This window comes from Cervus canadensis, chromosome 29 (genome assembly GCF_019320065.1).
Source record: "Cervus canadensis isolate Bull #8, Minnesota chromosome 29, ASM1932006v1, whole genome shotgun sequence".
NCBI lineage: Eukaryota > Metazoa > Chordata > Mammalia > Artiodactyla > Cervidae > Cervus > Cervus canadensis.
The window spans coordinates 41,150,733-41,162,387 of record NC_057414.1 but is presented as its reverse complement, the minus strand read 5'-3'; the positions used below and the strand labels follow the sequence as shown (position 1 = coordinate 41,162,387).

General features: G+C 59.0%; 1 protein-coding gene across 2 annotated transcripts; it reads right to left on the bottom strand.

Annotated features, from left to right (window-relative positions):
* Positions 1 to 32: 32 nt before the first annotated feature.
* Positions 33 to 11,207, bottom strand: SCYL1 (SCY1 like pseudokinase 1). Of its 2 annotated transcripts, none has more exons than XM_043451427.1 (18): positions 11,017 to 11,207; positions 10,540 to 10,680; positions 10,207 to 10,329; positions 9,901 to 10,127; positions 9,372 to 9,462; positions 9,133 to 9,288; positions 6,006 to 6,164; positions 5,017 to 5,124; positions 3,842 to 3,955; positions 3,257 to 3,412; positions 2,516 to 2,704; positions 2,320 to 2,395; positions 1,883 to 2,047; positions 1,594 to 1,736; positions 858 to 929; positions 553 to 765; positions 411 to 465; positions 33 to 292 (listed from the first exon to the last, which is right to left on the bottom strand). In XM_043451427.1, exons 1-18 carry the CDS (start codon positions 11,125 to 11,127, stop codon positions 168 to 170), a joined length of 2,424 nt encoding a protein of 807 aa, XP_043307362.1. In that variant the 5' UTR covers positions 11,128 to 11,207; the 3' UTR covers positions 33 to 167. The 2 variants fall into 2 exon arrangements, with proteins under 2 accessions (XP_043307362.1, XP_043307364.1); XM_043451429.1 differs by having other exon boundaries at positions 858 to 926.
* Positions 11,208 to 11,655: the final 448 nt, after the last annotated feature.

Here is an 11,655-nt window from a genome sequence, read left to right as displayed (position 1 = left end):
TGGAGGCGCTGGACTGAGCCCAGCACAACAGGTGTGAAATAGAATTTATTGTGGCTCTGATTATGTACATGTGAGATATGCCTGGCCAGGGTGACCGGGCTCGCATGGTTTGTACAATAAATACATCTGTGGGGCCTCCGAGGCTGGGAAGGGCCCACACTCGCGGTTCAGTCCAGCTTCCGGGTTCCCAGCTTCATGGGGCCCTTGGCTGCCTTTTTCTCAGCGCGTTTTGCCTCCATCTCCCGCCTTCGCTCCTCGCGCTTCTTCCGGGCTAGCTCTGCCTTCGCCTGTCCTGGGAACAAGAAGGGGACGGCTGAAGGTGTCAGGACAACCTGGGTCTCAGCTTCCCTTCCCATGCCTGCCCTGGTGGAGGGTAGGCCCAGGCCATCAGCCGGCTGGTAAACACTTACGGCTCTCAGTCTCCAGGCCTTCCCAGTTGTCATCACCCCAGGAGTCTCGCCTTGACTGAAAAGGGAAGTGTGGGCTGCAGTGGAGGCCTACTCAGCTGAGGACCCCAGGTCTGCACCCTCCCACTGGACAGGCACCAAGTACCTGCGCCCCAGCCTCCCGATGCACTGACAGGGCGGCAAAAGGGTCGCCTTTGTCACTAGGCTCCGGTCCACCCCAGTTATACTCGCTGGCCAGCCGTGTGCCCTCAGGGGGTGGCTCCGGGGGGCTTGGCTCCTGCCAGTCTTGCTCCCACGAGCCCTCGGCTTCCCAGCTGCTCCAGTCTGACTCCTGGGATCTGTGGCCAGGGTTGCTGGCCTGCAGAAGAGAAGGAGACAGTGCTAGAGAAGGGGAGGGAGGAGCAGGGGCCAGCCCGCCCCCCATACACACCCTCTGTCCCACCAGCTCACCTGCCCAGGCTGGCTGGCTTGGTTCCCAGTCCTCCAGTCATCGCGCTGAGCCAACACAGATTCGGCCTCCTGCTGCAGGGTGGGGAGGAAAGCACGACCATAGAGCCCTCTTGCTCCACCCGAAAGGCCAAGGAAGCCCCCCAGTCTCTGCCCAGCTATGGGCTCCACCCTTTCTTCTTTTGTCTTCCATCTCATTTTCTCCTCAGCCCTGTGTCCCATCAATAAACTGAACACACTGAACCAGGCCTGTTGTCACTCCTCTGTGAGGTGGGGAATGAGATCCTGAGTTCCACACCCCTGCCTGTGGCCTCAGGGGCAGAAACTGCTGGTGACTGGAGCTCTGCCCGCATTCTCTTTAGGACAGCGCCACTCCGGCCTCAGCCCATCCTGAGCCCACCCTCAGGGAGGACAGGTTGGTTGTAGGCCTGGGGGTAACCTCTCTCTGCTAATCACAGGGCAAGGTGAGCCCCAGAACAGCCATAGGAGGGATGGGGAGGGGAGCGAGGAAGAGAAGTGGGCAGACCCAACCACCACCACCTTGGCCTCTCATTTCTAGAGCTGAGATGGGGCTCAGCTGTCGGCTCTGACCCACAATGGCTGCTCCGTGACTCCTGCTTAGGATACTTGCAGATGAGGACAGATCTGACTCCAGCCAAGCCCACGTGAGCTCCCTGAATGGCAGTCTGTGACCTTGAAGCTGGGTCCCCCTGAGGGAGTTCTCCTCAGCCCCACTCACCTCCAGGCTGCCCCAGTCTTCATCATCCCATCTGTCTGCAGCACTGCTGTCCTCTTCGGTGTCCTTGCTCTCCTCTTGTGTCTCCCATTGGCCTGAGGTCGTAGGCACGGCAGGGACGGGGGTAGGAGCCGGGGCAGGAAGTCCTGGGGAGCAGAGGCTCGCTGAGTTCCCGCCCACTGAGCCCCAGGAAGGTCTCAGCCCAGGGCAGAGGTTGCTGGGGCTGGGGGCGTCCCCATCAGCATCCGGGGGGTGGGGGGGACTCCAAGCCCTCTCAGTCCAGGACACTCACCCTCAGGCGCGGGTCTCTGGGGGACATTGGTCTCAGCCGGGGCAGCTGTGGGATGTGCCCGGATCAGCTTAGAGGTGAGCGAGGAGACCCCCGTCACGGCCCAGCCTGCCCAGCTGGCTGCGGCTCCTCCCATCCCGGGGCTGGAGGCTGCGTGGACATCCTTCTCTGGGCAGGGACAGGAAAGACAGGTACAGACACCTCAGGCCTCCATGGGGAGGGTGATAGGAAGGCACTAACAGAAACAGAGCAACCTAGAGTGGGCGCCGTCCTCCCCCAGGCCTGCACTCTCCCAACTGTGAAGTGGGAGGTGGGAAGAGTGCTTTACAGTCTGTCCCCTGGGGCTCTTCAGACACTCCAGTGAGGCAGACGGGGGCCACAACAGGCCACAGTCAAGAAAGTGGCAAGAGGAACAGGGAACATGAGCGTGGGCCACTCACCCACTTCGGCCAGCTGTGTGGGGTCCTCTGACACAGACTCCAGTTTGGACAGGAAGCTTCGAATGGCCTTGAAGGCCTGTGGGGCAGCAAGGGGCAGAGCTGGGGCCTCCGAGGTTCCTGTGAGCCTGCCAGGCCGGCTGGAGCCCAGGTACCCCCAGAGACCCAGCCCCAGGGCCCAGCCCCAGCGACGCCTCACCTGGTCTCGCACAGATTTCTCAGGATCCACGGTGAGGCCGCAGAGCACAGGCAGGATCTTGTGGGCGCAGTCGTTCATCGAGTAGAGGTTGTGGGTGGCGGCGAAGCCCAAAACGCCCGCGACCCGGGACGGTGCAAACGGGTCCTTTGTGGCCCGGCTAAAGGCGGAGGTGAGGACCCTGTGTCTGGTCTGGGGCAGGAAGAGGGCTCCTGAGTATAGGGTCCATCCTGGGGCCCAGAACTGCCACAACAGAGGCCAACCACAGGGCCTCCAGAGTCTAACAAGTGTGAGTTAAACACTAACGACAACCCTGGATCTTGGCTTGTCCTTCCAGATCACCAGCCCATGGCTCAAAGTGACAGAGGCCAGAAGAAGCTGCCCCGGCACTGGGCCACGCCTCCCTTCCTGCCTGCCCTGCTGACCCATTCAGTCATTCCTGCTAAGTGCCTGGAGGCTGCAGTGTCTGCATTCACAGACCCTGGCTGAAGGGAGGGGACGTGAGCCCTAGGGATGCAAGCCCGAGGGGGTAAGCAGACCTAGGATCTGTTCCAGGAGCCACCTACCGGCTGTGCGACCTGGCACAACTTACTCTGTCCCTCAGACAGGGGGACTGGAGCACCCAGGGCCTGGGTCTGTGTGTGTGTGTGTAGGGGGGGTGACAGCCCCCACACCAGGGGACCTGGCCTGGGGGCTGTGGCTGTGACGCTGACAGAACTCCTGCCACGTGTGCGGGGCACTCACACTGGCACTGAGGTAGGAGCCGATCTTGCCCAGGCACACCGTGGTGTTGCAGCGGATGGGGCCCTGCTCGTCCTTGGCCTGCAGCCGCGCAAAGTGCTTCATCAACTCCACGTTGAGGTTGGTCTCATTCAGCTTTGGGGCCAGGAGCAGCATGGACTGCAGGGCGGGAGACAGCAAAAGTGGGGGCCGGAGCGGGCAGGGTGCCACACATGGGGGCGGCCTTTTGGGAGGGCACCAGTGACCCTGGGTGCTAAGGAGACCCGCCAGAGCCCTCCCCAACCTGGTCCTGGGCCTTACCCAGAAGGCTTCGGAAGGGGAACCCCTGTCTGCACTCCTGTCTCCGTGAATGTCTGCTGAACTCAGAACTGTGTCTGTTGAACTCAGGACTCTTGGCCATGCCCACCCTCTTCCCACCACCACCTGCAGTGCTATACCCACAGCCAGGACCCACATGCAGAACAGTGCCTGCCCCTCCCATACCCTGCTTGACCCACAGACCAAAACCAAGGCCTCTGTGTCCTCTGATGAGCCCCCTCTGAGCCTTAGAAAACCAGGGGTGGCCCCTGTGGGCATGCCCACACCCACCTTGACCGTCTGCTCCCGGATGGCAGGGTTGGTGTCCAGGAAACCGTGCACAACGTGGGGAAAGATCTGGGTGTTGACTGTTGGCTCATCAAGGTACTGGATGAACTGCTCCATCTGCGGCCCGGTTGGGGCATGAGAACACGGTGAGGCCTTCCACCCCTCACCAGAGCCAGGGGACCACCCTTGGCATGGTTTCTCTACCCAGCAGGCACTGGCTGGCCAGGGAGTCTCCTGAACCCCCCACTGTGCCTCTGGTCTCAGGCCCAAATGGAATGGAGAGGGTGCTGGGGGCGAGGGAGGGGGCTGAGAAGAGCCAGGGACTGGGTGCCGGAGAGCCGAGCCTCTGGTCCTGCTCATCAGGTGGAATGGTCATACCCCATCTTGGAACCTCCCGACCTTTTCTATTAAAAGGGTATAACCACTGTCTAGAGGAGCGCTGGGAGGAGGCTGGTGTGTCTGGAGTTGGAGAAGGACTGATGATACCTGGATACCTAGTGCACCAGTGGCCCCCCATCCCCAGTCCCATCAACCCTGTCTGATGCTCCCAACTGCCCAGGGGTTGGCAAGAGAGACGCTATCCCCCCTCAAGAGAAAATCAACCCTGAATATTCATTGGAAGGACTGATCCTGAAGCTCCAATACTTTGGCCACCTAATGTGAAGCGCCGACTCACTGGAAAAGACCCTAATGCTGGGAAAGATTGAGGGCAGGAGGAAAAGTGGGTGGCAGAGAATGAGATGGTTGGATGGCATCACTGACTCAATGGACATGAGTTTGAACAAACTCTGTGAGATAGTGAAGAACAGGGAAGTCTGGCATGCCGCAGTCCATAGGGTCACAGAGCTGGATGTGACTTAGTGACTAAACAACAGAACAACAGGCTCAACCCGGGAGAATGGGCGGCACAGGGAGAAGAGTTTGAGCCATGCAGCCTGGGTGGGGGGAGTTCCCTACGCTTCCAATGAGCCCGGTAAGTATCTTGACTTCCTGAGAGCATAGCCTCTGCTCCCTCACCTGTGTGTATGTTTCGAGGAGGGGTTTCTGGGGTCCCCATGCAGCCAAAGCAAGGGCTTGAGTTATCTGCCTGGGGCTGGAGGTGAGGCAGGGACCTCCCCTGCAGCCAGGGTGAGGTCTGGGTGGAGCAGAAGCGGGCAGGCTCTCCCCACGGCCCCTACCTGCTGCAGGAGGCGAATGCGCATGGCCCGGTCGGTTGAGGAGAACATTTTGACCACGACAGGGATGATCTTCTGCTGATACTCCTCAGCATTGAGGAACTTACCCACCTGAGAAGGAGCAGGAAGAGGGGCTCAGCCACGTCCACACGAGTGGGATGACGTCCCCGGGCTCAGTGAACTTCCTTGGTCTCCCTGCTGATTTCTCGAAGTGGGAACAGGGTGATGGTGGTGGGATGAGGCGGGCATTTCCTCAGCAGCCCCTCTGCCCAGACTCCACGTCAAGTTAGCCCTACCCTTACCCTTTCTGGGTCAGGCCTCTCTTAGGAGGCTCGCAAAAGCTCTGGGCCTTTCCCTGTAATCAGGCACTAGATCCCACGTGCACACAGGATTCTGCCCATAACTTCTGGGCGTTCCCAGCTACACAGGATGTACTTGCTGTCTTCCCCACCTCCCCTCACGCCAGGTTCCTTTGGGGAAGGGGTTCTCCCACTGAGCAGGGAATGGCAGGTGCCCAGGTACTGACGGGCTGGGATCTGAGGAGGGAGAGAGGATCCAGCCCCAAGAAGCCAAGACGGCTGAGTGCTGAGTGGTCAGGAGGGAGGAAGGAAAGCAAGGCGGTGAGCAGCTGACCCCTGGGCCCTGGGAACCAGAGTGCCCGGGTCAGACCAGGGAGGCTGTCCTGAGGAAATGGAGGAAGGGCTGTAGGTTCTGAAGCAAAGGGTCTTTGGAAAAAGAATTTTGGAGGCACAGATTTTCCCGTCACCAAGGACAGGAAGTCTCTGTCTCCCTGACAGCTGGTCACGTGGCCATGGCCTGCTGAACCGCCGATGTCAGAGATCCTCAAGTGGGCTTGGGTCCCCCTGACCAGACTCCCCTCACAGGACGCTGGCAAGGCTGGCCCGCCCCAGCCACGGCCCTCTCTTCTGCCTTTCAGACCACCCAGCCAGTCTCTGGGCCCCACAGGTCCTGAGGCTCCAGGCCCCGCTCACCTTGAATAGGGGCGTGAGGACCACGGCCCCCGCGTTGCCAAACTCAAAGGCAGTCAGCAGCTGGGGCAGCACCTTGTGCCGGCAGAAATCCTCGGGGAACGAGTCCAGGCTTTTGCTCAGCTCTTGGAAGAACTTTTGCTTCTCAGCTGGCTCTTTGATCTGGGGGAGAGTGGGCAGGAGGCAGGGAACAAGAAATCATCCTGGTCACGGTCCCTTCAGCCAAGGGCCAGGACATGGGGTTACCTCCAACCAGAAGGAAAAAAAGCCTGCAGAGCCAGACTGCCTGGGTTCAAAGCCCAACTCTCCCATTTATTAGCCATGTGACTTTAGGTGGCTTTAAGTGGTAAGAATGTTCCTGCCAATGCAGGAGATGTGGGTTTGATCCCTGGGTTGGGAAGGTCCCCTGGAGAAAGAAATGGAAACCTGCTCCAGTATTCATGCCTGGAAAATCCCATGGACAGAGGAGCCTGGCGGTCTACAGTCCATCAGACATGACTGAGTGACTAACAGTTTCACTTTCACTAGAGAGTGTTAAGACTGAGCAACTAAACAACAACATGACCTTAGGCAAGTTCCCCAAACTGTAAAATGGAGTAATAACTGTACTGCCTCACAACTGTTCTGAGGATTCAACCAGAAAATGCACATAAAAGCTGCTAGCACAGCGCCTGCCATGCTGGAGGCGCCCAGCATGCCTGCCACCTGACCTGCTGCTGTGAAAGCGGCCACTAGGGGATCAAGCCCTTTATCAGTATTGCCTTAGCTCCTCAGGACCACAGAGGACACCACTAACCCACGCGTACCATTAAACACACGGCACAAGAAAACAGGGAATAAGGGCTTACTCTGCCGCCTGGCCCTGTTGGGTTGGGCTCACCGGCAGCTCTGCGGTAGAGACCGTGGCAGGCTGTCGGAAGGCAGGGATGAGGTGCATCTACCCCCAGATCTGGTCCTCTCACTGAGCCGACACAGCCCACACTGTCAGCTCAACGGTCTCCCTCCATCCTTCTAACCTGCCCGAGGCTGTCCTATCCACAACTCACATTTCCTGAGCACAGACCACATAGCCAGGCAGGGTTATATTCTAAAACCATTACACAGATGAAATAATCCAAGGAAGCTGAGGCACAGAAGGGGCAAGGAGCTTGTCCAAAGTCACACAGGTAAGCCGCAGTCAAGGAAGGGTGTGGGGACTTCTCTGGTGGTCCGGTGGTTAAGAATCCACCTTACAATGCAGGGGATGCGGGTTCGATCCCTGGTTAGGGAACTGAAATCCCACATGCTGTGGAGCAACTGAGCTCACGTACAACTAGAGAGTCCGTGCTCTTCAACAGAAGATCCTGCATGATGCAATGAAGATCCTGTATATCACAACAAGACTGAACACAGCCAAATAAAACAGATAAATAAATAAATACAAAGGTGTGGCCCAGTGGTGTGGCACTTCTGCTGTGTTGTGCCCTGTGAAGAAGTGCTGTCATTCCCCCGTTTACAAAGGAGGCGGCTTGAGGCTCAAGGTCACCAGGCAAGAGAGGCCGGGTGTGCATTACAACCCCGTCCGGTGTGCTTTCAAAGTTCCTGTGCTCTTGGTTGGACCCTCATGGCCACAGCCACTGCCTGGCCCAGAAGTGACCTCTAACTCGGGTTGGGGAGGACCTGGTTGAGCTGGAGCAGCTCAGTCTGGCGTGGGAGGCAGGCTTGGTGCTCTGACACAGGGTTTGGGGAGCACAGTTCCAAAGAGAGGCCAAGCCACATCCAAGGTTGCCCCCGACAGAGTCACAGCTGGCGTCCTCCACCGCTCTGCTCTCTGATGGGAAGGGGGGCCTCTGGGCACGGCCCTCCCACATTCTCCTCGGGACCCTCCAGAAATAGCCTGTTTCCTATGGGGCGCACACCAAGGAGAAGGGCAGCCTGGCAGAGCCAGCCGTGTGGGAACGCCATGTAATGGAGCTCCTGCTGCCCCACACTGCCCAGGGGGCGGCAAGGCTCAACTTCTCCAGCACCTTTTCCTTCAGCGCAGGTTCCCATCCTCTGACGGCCCCCCAGCCCCATCTGAGTCAAGACTCCACAGAGCAAGGAGGGCCATGGAAGCCCTGTCACTCCTCCCATTCCAGACTCTCATCACCTCTCTATGCCCCACACAAGGCCAGGTCAGGGGGCAGAGCCTCCCTTCTGCATTCCCTACAACAACCCTGTGGTTCAGCAGACACCGCCATTATCCTCACCACACAGATACGGAAACTGAGGTTCAGGGAGGTTAAGCTGAGGGCTCCCTCCTCACAAAGAGGTTCCCTCTGCCTGGAACTTTCTTCCCCAGTTAGCATCCCCATGACTCCCACCTTCACACCCTCAGGTCACAGCTCAACGTCACCCTTGAGAGAACCCTTCCCTAGGCATCATCCTCACTTTTTCCCTTCCCGGCACTTGTCTGCATTCAGCAAGCACATTTCCTCATTTACATGTTTTCTGTCCCTTTTCCCCAGTGAAAGTCCCCAAGGGTGGACACCTGGATCATTCACTCCATGCTAGAGCCTTGAGGGCAGGGGTCTGGGTCTGACTCTTCCTCCCCACCCTGCAGTCAACATCAGGGCCAGGGCTGGAATGTCTGTGTGTAGTTAACAGAGTGCCAGGAGTACTCACAAAGCACCCACTATGTGCCAGACCCTGTACTGTGCACTTCAGACTCACTGACTCCTCACCCTCCTCCTCTGAAGTAGGTACTATTAATAAGACTGAACTTCAGCCGAGGAAAGTCACATATAAATAATAACTAGAGGGACTTCCCTGATGGTCCAGTGGCTAAGACTCTGAGCTCCGAATGCAGGTGGCCAGAGTTTGATCCCTGGTCAGGGAGCTAGATCCCACATGCCACAGCTAAAGATCTGGCATGCTACAATGAAGATGGAAGATCCTGCAAGATACAACTGAGACCCAGCCCAGCCAAATAAATAGATAGGTAAGTATTTTAAATAAGCAATAGTTGGAGGCAGGGTATGAACCCAAAGAGCCTAGCTCCATCATCTGTGCTTGTCTCCAAGGGTCTAATTATCAGGGAGCCTGTAAAGTGGGGAGGTGCACAGAGGTGAGGAATGTAGGGCCAGAGCCCAGGGTGGGGCAAGGGGCTCACCTGAATCTCTTCCAGGAAGAGGTTGGTCTCCACGAAGCGGTTGTTCATGAAGCCACCGGGCGCCCGGCAGTTCTGCAGGAAGCGGGCTGGGTTGGGACGCACCTTGGGGTTGGCTCCGACCAGTTCGCAGTAATGGGGCACCAGTGATTTGGGGATCTGCGGGAGAAGAGTCAGGGTCAGGGCAGTGGCTGGTTGGCTGGGGGAGAGGGGCTGGGGTGCGGGTGGGGTCGGACACTCACCTTCCCAGGGTTTCGCAGGGCTGCCGCTCGAAGTAGGGGCCCATTGAAGACTTCCCAGATGAGGCAGCCCAAACGCCACATGTCAGCTGACCTGAGACAGTGACCAGAGCTGCTCAAGGCTCTGCCACCTGCCAGCATAGGCCTCCAACCTACCCTGGGCACCAGGCACTCACTGCATGGCAAACCCTGGGCTGTGTTCCTTAGCTGATCATCCCATCAGCCTCAAGAAGCAGGTTTCATTAGCCCCCATTGACAGATCAGGAAACTGAGGCTCAGAGAAGCAAGGACATCCATCCCAGGTGACATAACATTCAAATTCAGAACCACCTAACCCCAAAGCCTGTGTTTATCCTGCCCTTCCTCCCTGAGGATCCTGGGAGCCAGGAGTGGGCTCCACCCTGAGGACCCTGGTTCCCTCCCCAGCCAAGCAGCAGGGAATGGAGGGAGTGCCAGCTAGTCCAGGGGTCCTGAGGCTACAAGAGGCTTCCAGAATAGGGCAGGATGGGGCATACTCCCCCTAGGCACCCACCATTTCTCTCTGACCGCTCTGCCACTACCATCAGCCAACTCCGGGGGATCATACTGCTCAAGCTCAGGGATCCCCTTGCGGGGAGGTCCCCCACCATTGCCCTGGGCTGAATACATGTAGTCCAGGCCCCCAAGCTTCCATTCGCCAGCGCGGTCCACGAACACAGCGGCCATGCAGACATTGTTGTGGATGAGGCTGCAGTCGTTGACCAGGAAACTGAGGGCTTTCTAAGGGCAGAAGGATCCATCACAGCCCAGGAGCTGCAGCCCCCACCCTGCTCTCATCCCCACTGCCCCCACATCTCACCACAATCTGGTGTAGCCCCCAGGAGAGCTCCAGCTCCTTCAGGCCACCGGCCTCCACTCGCGCCTTGAGGTATACTCCCAGCGGGGTCACAGCCTCTGTCACTACGTGGAGGCATTTGTCTGTCTGAAGAAGGGAACACGGGGTATCAGGGAGGGATGGGGGGAGAGGAAGAAGCGATGAGAGACATGATAGAGATAGGGGCAGAGAAGGGGAAGTCAAATCTGGGGGGTGAGGCGCTGGCGCAGAAGGGCTGGAAATCCACAGGAAGACAGAAGACAGGACTGGGAGAAAGTGAGGGACAGAGGTTGGATAGACTGAGCAGCTGGTAGGTACCTCCAGCCCATCGATGTAGGCAAGGATATTGGGGTGCCGGAGAGTTTTGAGGCGCTTGAAGGCAGCTTTGGCCACCTGGGTCTGCTCTTCGGCACCGGGCTTCACGTCATACACGAAGATGGACACCGGGCTCCCTGTGGCCTGGGGGAGGGCAGAGGGGCCTCACGTTGCTGACCACTCCACCTCCGAGATAGTCCCCGGAGTTGGTTCAGTGCCGGAAGAGAAGGGCCGCCGGCCGGGTCTCTCCCCAAGTCAGCCCTTAGAGACTGAACCCGGCCCACGTAACCCTGGTTGGGTCCGCCTGTGGGTCCCTCGGCCCTTCCTCCCGCCACGTCGACACTGCCCGTCCCCCTCCCTCGGCCCGTAGTCCTAAGAGGCTCCACAGCCACGTCAGGCGGGCGCGACGCGGCGGAGCCGGCGGCGCTGGCTAGGCGAGACCGAGGTCGGCCGCGGCCTGCAGAGTGGGGCCGCTCTCACCTTCTTGCGGCCGCGGTGCAGGATCCAGGGTCCCGGCGGGCTGCCCTCGGGGGGTTCCGGGCTGAGCTCGAACGGGAAATCCCGGACCGGGTCCCGGGCAAAGAACCACATCGTCCCCGCCGCCGCGGCGGCCTCGGGTGCCTCAGCTCCGGGTCCTCCGGCAGCCCGAGCCGGGGCGGGGCGGGGCGAGGGCGGGGCATAACCGGATGGGGCGGGGCTTTTGGTCGGTGGGCGTGGTCGGTGGGTGGAGTAGGAGTCGGAGGGTGGCCGGCAGCCTGGAGACCAACCTTTGGCGCAACTGGTCGGGCGCAGCCAGTTACCACCTCTGCCGTCCTGGCAGGTCACCTAAACTCTCAGCCCCTCTGTGTCCTTATATCTAGAATGTGGATGGTAACAGAGTCCACCTCCCAGCGTTATATAAGGATGAAAGCCTGAGAAGAGACAGAGGATAGGGAAACCGAGGCAAGGAAGCAGAGATAGACAAATGGAAAAGGAAGTCGATAGACAGATATGAAAGGATGCAGTGTTCAGTGGGGAAAAAACCTGGGGAGGGCGACTGTCCCCAAGCCAGACTCTCGCACTCACCTGCCCGTGGGCACCTCTAGGATCCAGTGAGGTATCGTGTCGGTGGAATGATGG

Coding starts and splice junctions, on each gene's coding strand:
- SCYL1 (XM_043451427.1), bottom strand. CDS start 11,127: ATGTGGTTCTTTGCCCGGGACCCGGTCCGGGATTTCCCGTTCGAGCTC. Junction 10,330..10,539: donor CCTACATCGATGGGCTGGAG/GTACCTACCAGC, acceptor TCCCTTCTTCAG/ACAGACAAATGCCTCCACGT. Junction 2,048..2,319: donor CACACAGCTGGCCGAAGTGG/GTGAGTGGCCCA, acceptor GTCCCTGCCCAG/AGAAGGATGTCCACGCAGCC.